Raw genomic sequence first — 6159 nt, 5'->3', positions numbered from 1 at the left:
CGTTATTACAAAATTATTAGATAATTACTTTGCTATAAAAAATAATTAAAAATAAATATAAATCCTTTTACGGCCATAAGAATGTGAATAAAAAACAGGTTTTAATTAAGAGGTTTTTTGATGCACAGAATTAAAAATTTGCGATTGGTTGTAAAAACAAGTTGTATATACAAATTATTGTAAAATTGAGTTTTATTGTAAAATAAATGCCGGAATCGGATTTTACAGAAAAAATACGTATGAAAAAAATATATTTTATTTATTCAAATATATTATGTCGTAAACAAATTATCAATATAAAGAGAATAGATACCAAATAAAATAGTTTAATACTTAATTAGTTTCAATAACACGTTTACTTAGATAAATTACATCAAGTGACTGTGGAAGTTTGGACTTTGAAGTGCTCCGTTTTATTCTTTCTTTATTTCTTTTTTTTCTTTTTATTTAATTATTATTAATTTCCACAGTTTTTGTTCTATATACTGTAATTTTGCAAAACAAATGGCAAATTTGATTGCAGGGATGCCTCGAACCTTTTAAAGCATATATGTTTTTTTTTAATTATTTGTCTAGTTCCTTTATCTTGGAAGAGGGTTAAACGAAACGCTGCTTTGAAACGAAAACCAACAAAAAAATCGATCGTACGACGCCTGCGCAAATATCTCTCATCTACATGCATATATACGCATGAGTTTCTATGTTCGGGAGTCAGAAGTACCGTACACAGAACGTACCTGACGTAGTGTAAGGAACGGCTGTTTCGTTCCTGTTACTGCAAAGAAAACAAGCAGCTAAACGAATAGGAAGGAGGAGCTGATTGGAAAGAAAAGAAGTAGGAGAAATAAAGTTTCACGGGAAGGAGAATCGTGAGAGAAAGACAACTTGAACAAGTTTTGTGCTTCTGCTACAGAGATTTCGCTGCGTCAATCAGTGTTCTATCTGCCGGCGTTCTAACCGTACACACATGCGCATGAGTTAAGCTTACGAATATCTGTTTTTGGCTTCTGTTCGTTATGGGTGAGAGTTTATTTATTTTTGAACTTATCTACATAAGTATTTAATAAGAATTTCAATAGTGCTTCATAATTGTTCAGTTAATTAATTCATAAAATGAAATTTATTTCTTTATATTACATGTAGTTTTATTTCGACATAATTTATTTTCAAATGAGATAGATTTTAGGCTTACACAATTCGCCGGAAGAAACATGTTCGTCTTTTAATGAGTTGATAAAGTGCTTAATATTTTAATGATAAATGTGATAAATTATTAAATCTCCATGAGAGTAGAAAAATTATTTCGTTTCAATTTTTTTCTAATTAATAATTATTGAAATAGAAATATAGTATAACATCGTAAACAGTAGCTTTTTCAATTTAAAAATTTTGTTCATTGAAAAATTTCATATTGAATAAATAACATAGTTTCTCAAACACATGTTGCACATAGTACTTTCGATCATCCCGTAAAAAAGCAAAAATTAAAGCAACGTCGCAGGAAAATGATAGTTTCCTCAACATTCTTCTTCGCTCCATAAAGCATGAACATCGCGACTCTATAATTCATACATCTGGAAAGCGATCGGTTTCACTCACGGTTGTACATGTATTATTATGAATTTTTCGTTTCCTGACAAGTATCTAATTTCAGTGACTAAGCGGCGTGACTTAATTTTCTATTAAAGAAAAATTTCGTTTCACAAAAACATGATTTTCGAAAGCTAATTATTGAAGTTGCAATAAACTCTCCAATCGGAAACAGAGTTAACTTATACGAAAATTGAAGGCCTCACACATGCATTTCATTAATATATAAAAGTAAGTTACAATAACTACGAACAAATTGAAGTGAATGCAATAATATTTTTTAATAAAAAAGATAAAATAAATGGTGAAATATTTCAAACTCAAACATGCGAGTGTGATTCAGTTTATCTATTATACAAACAATCGTATCTAAAAGAACTTTTATTAGCTGATGGTTTAAAACAGATATCATGAAATTAAGTTCTAGGGAAGCCTTTTTATTTTACTCCTTCGTTCGTTTTATTTTTTCATTAGCTTGTCTTTTCTATACCATCATTTTAACACGTGAGAGTTGCTTATTAGAATTCAAACGAAATTAGCACTTTATGTAGGCAGCTCTTCACAGCTAGATAAGGTAGCAGCATGCATTGTCTATAAATAGTTTTCAACTTCGACCATTAGACTAAAAGCAAATCAGCTACTATATCTACTATACTTTATTCTTAAATCAGGAGCTATCGATATTACAATGTCAATTAAAAAGACATTTTTAAGATTCGAATACAGTAAAATGCATTTATTACATGTATATTATGGGCAACAAAATTATGGAATATTTTTAAATTTTACTCTCCAACTGGTTCGTTAACTCTAAATTTTTCTTCGAAGACTCTGTCGTTCTTACAGAACGGCATGTAAACTTTCTTATTTCAGTGTAAATTCTTTTGTAACACGAAATATCAGAATAAAGTTAATTGGACAGATATTCATTAAAAATCAATCAATGAAAGTAAAAATAACATAGCATATATGTATATATTATCATTTTTCACGAAATGACTTAAAAATGATTATGAGAAATCCATTGCTGAAATATGATTTATAAATACTATATTTATAGATCGGGCGGCGTACGTGAGTGCGATAGTGGTGGGTGCTGGTACGGCAGTTTTCCTCGTTTGGTGGTGGTGGTCGAAACGTCAGCGTGAGCGGCCACCTTTAAAGTGGCGGAAAGTTGGCGAGCTCAGTGATCTCATCTGTTTCCCCGTCAAGTCTCTTGGACCAGTAAGGCTAAATGAGTTTGAATGTACGCAGTTAGGATTGAAATTCGGGTGGATGAGGGACAGAACACTGATGGTAATTGACCTTGATGGACAATTCGTTACTGGTAGACAATATCCAAGAATGGTTCAGGTGAGTTGTTCGTAATTTATTTAGTGTGTTTATTAAAATTTTTATTATTTTTAACTTAAAAGTATATATTATTTACTCTTTTTATTGCAACTTCTATATTAAAATAGCTTCGGATTTGGGAATTTTTGTTGATTGAATAGATAATTCATTCAAAATTGGATAAACGACAGTTTAGAAATATTCAGAGTAAAACTATTCGTCCGACTGAAAACGAGCATTCTCTAGAATATCCAGAGATTTTATCGGTAATTAAGAGTCCTATTAGAATTTCGAACAAACTTGGAAATCAGAGTGTTTCCAACGGGGCAGATCAGATTGATGCGCATGGTAATCATAGTCGTCCGGCCATTCTTCTCGAGAAGAACAGGTGCTTTTACGGGCTGCTGGCTTAAGAGCATTTGCGATGCTTCGTGTAGTGCTATGGCGTAGAGTTTTTTTGCAGTGATGTTTTTTTCTGTATTTGCCGGTTGACCGCATAACAGATGGTAAACTGCCTTTTCGATAACGGTAACTTTTCAAGTTGATTTGCGTTGTTACGTTATTATTTAATAACAATACTCTTTTCAAGAGAATTATGCCTTGAAATTAAATTAAGATTATACAGTTAGACATTAATACGTTAATCATTCACTAATGGAATTCTCAATGATTAATTTGACTTTACAGATAATACCAAGTATGGCCGGTTCAATTTTAACGCTAAAAGCACCTGGAATGATGTCCATATCAGTAGATCTTGCTAGACTGATGGGCCGTTTTCGGGCATCAGTTTGGGGACAAGCAGTAGCTGCTTGCGATTGTGGTGAGGAGGTAGCACGTTGGCTCTCCCGTTTTTTACTTCAGGAGGACAGAGGACTAAGACTTGTATATTATCCTCTAGACAAACCATCACGGAAAGTGCGTAGCAAGAACGATGGTTTCCCGCTTACTATAAGTGAGGACACCGTAAGTAATTAATGTTATGACAATGCACATGAGTGAATTATTTTGAAAATACTTCATGGAAAATCGTTATATAATGAAATTATTGATTTAGTTAATACTTTTTTTATAGTTTGAAAAGTAGATTAAAATTTGAAATATAAAATAATTTTATTATGTGGGAAGAAATAACGTAATGAAATAATTATAGTAATTATTGCACTCGGTGAGAATTTACGTGTAATTACATACAGACGTGTGAGATGCTTTCTGTGAGAATTTACTTTTTTTCTCACGTGCATAAGACAGTGATTTTTGATTCAATAACTATATGTACGATTATTTGTTTCCTCCATCAATTTATGAATTTAAATTGTACGATAAAAAAATTCTTAGTTATTCTTTCTAATTTTACTTCAACATACCAAAGGTTTCTAATCCGAAATGAAAAATAAATTAGCCAAAAGGTCAATTTGATAAATGCATTATTTTCTTTACTGATTAAATTTTATTGTGCAGGGTGCCTATCCAGATGCTACAAGTTATACACTAGAAAACGAGGCCTCAATTGCAGATTTAAATAGTAGGATTGATGAGCCAGTAGTACCACAAAATTTTAGGTGCAATTTCGTCGTGAAAGGTGCCGAGCCATACGAGGAGGATGCCTGGGATTGGGTCAAGATTGGCAACGTGTATTTCCGCAACGTGAAACCGTGCACAAGGTGCATTTTTACAACTGTACAACCAGAGACCGGACAGAAAAATCTCAACTTCGAGCCGCTAAAGACTATGAGAAAGTAAGTTGCGTGATTGTACTGATTATTGTACATGTATTCCGTGAGATTTTCCGAGATCTCTTTTTCTATTTATCTCTTTTTGAAGTTAATTTAAGGAGAAATACATGTTGGATTTAAGAAGTAAATGATTTTTTTTTACTTTTTTTATTTATTGCAGATAGGCAATTTAAAAAGTACATGCTTATTTTAAGATTTAAAAATGACTTTATATAAAATATGAATATTTTCAAATATCGAAAATACAAACGTATGTATTTAACGTGATGTTCGTTAGCTTAAAAAATTGATAAATTTAAAAGTTAATTTATTAATTTATCAGGTACCGAACGATCACCGATCCATTGTATCGAAAATACACGGGAGACAGTCCAGTCATGGGTATCCATCTGGGCTTACGAGGTCCTAAAGCTATTGTACGATTGGGTGACCCCGTCTATGTAAGTGTACCCGATCAAGAGCACCCCGTTCTTATATCGCCACCATAGCATCATCGCTGGGGCTCCTGTTATGATGAAGACGATCTTTTCATAGATTAACTGAAGTTATCAACAGAGAAAAAAACCACAAGTGCATACTAAAAAACAATTGGACTGTTTAATTGAAACGAGGGAAGCAGTAACGACGTTAATCTGTACACAGACATATCAACGAACATGGCTGTTTAAGCATCTACCTTCGTTGGAACTGTCAATGTTCTAATAAAATTGTATTTAAAGATCTTTTTTTAAATATTTGTATAATTACGTTTTCATGTAAAAGACTGTACACTTGAGTTTCTTGTGCACTGCGAGCTAATCAAAATTTAAGGTATTTTGATCTACACGACTGCAGTCGAGTATACAATATGTGAATAATAGGTGATGGATGAATGAATGAAATGATAGAAAATTAACTTTTTTATTAAATATTATTATAAAACGTAATGTATAGTTTTAAAGCCTTTTTATATGAGCACGTGTTAGATCTGCAATTCTTAAAAAGTTTTAATGTAGCTATTGTTATCAAAACTCTAAATTTGCAATTTCATTTAAATTGTAATCGATGTCTGAAAGATTTCTGTACGAAATACCATAGCCTTATCGAAGGTGCCAAACGTTTTTATACAGTGCACTTACTAACTGCTGGATGCATCTTAATACCAAATGTAAGAATCAACTAATAAATTACAATCAAAATTGTGATATAAATTACAATTGTGATAAACATGAATTCATTTGATATTTAATGTGTAAAATGCCTTGCATATAAGATTATATAAAATCATCAATATTTAAAATTTGTATGCGCTAAAAATACTGTCAAAAGTCGGTTAGTATGTACTTTAAAAAAATATATAACACGGCTACGGCAGCAACAAGGGAGAAGGTAATAAGTTAATAATAAAAAAGAGAGAAAAGTAAAGTTGAATTGAAACGAAAGAACTTTATGCTGCTGCCATCGAGTTGTATTGCAACGGTCAGTGTAACAACGGCCAATGATACGCACGTATATATGCATG

General features: G+C 31.8%; 1 protein-coding gene across 1 annotated transcript; it reads left to right on the top strand.

Annotated features, from left to right (window-relative positions):
* Positions 1 to 851: 851 nt before the first annotated feature.
* On the top strand, positions 852 to 6035 carry LOC131671743 (mitochondrial amidoxime-reducing component 1). The gene is made up of 5 exons (XM_058948415.1): positions 852 to 1020; positions 2651 to 2943; positions 3610 to 3888; positions 4384 to 4661; positions 4981 to 6035. The coding sequence occupies exons 1-5, from the start codon at positions 1017 to 1019 to the stop codon at positions 5144 to 5146; spliced, it is 1020 nt and encodes a 339-aa protein (XP_058804398.1). The 5' UTR covers positions 852 to 1016; the 3' UTR covers positions 5147 to 6035.
* The last annotated feature ends 124 nt before the right edge of the window (positions 6036 to 6159 follow it).

This window comes from Phymastichus coffea, unplaced genomic scaffold (assembly GCF_024137745.1).
Source record: "Phymastichus coffea isolate CEN01 unplaced genomic scaffold, Cenicafe_Pcof_1.1 PCOF00134, whole genome shotgun sequence".
Lineage (NCBI taxonomy): Eukaryota > Metazoa > Arthropoda > Insecta > Hymenoptera > Eulophidae > Phymastichus > Phymastichus coffea.
The sequence above is the reverse complement of the archived record's forward strand: the minus strand, read 5'-3'. Positions and strand labels throughout refer to the sequence as shown.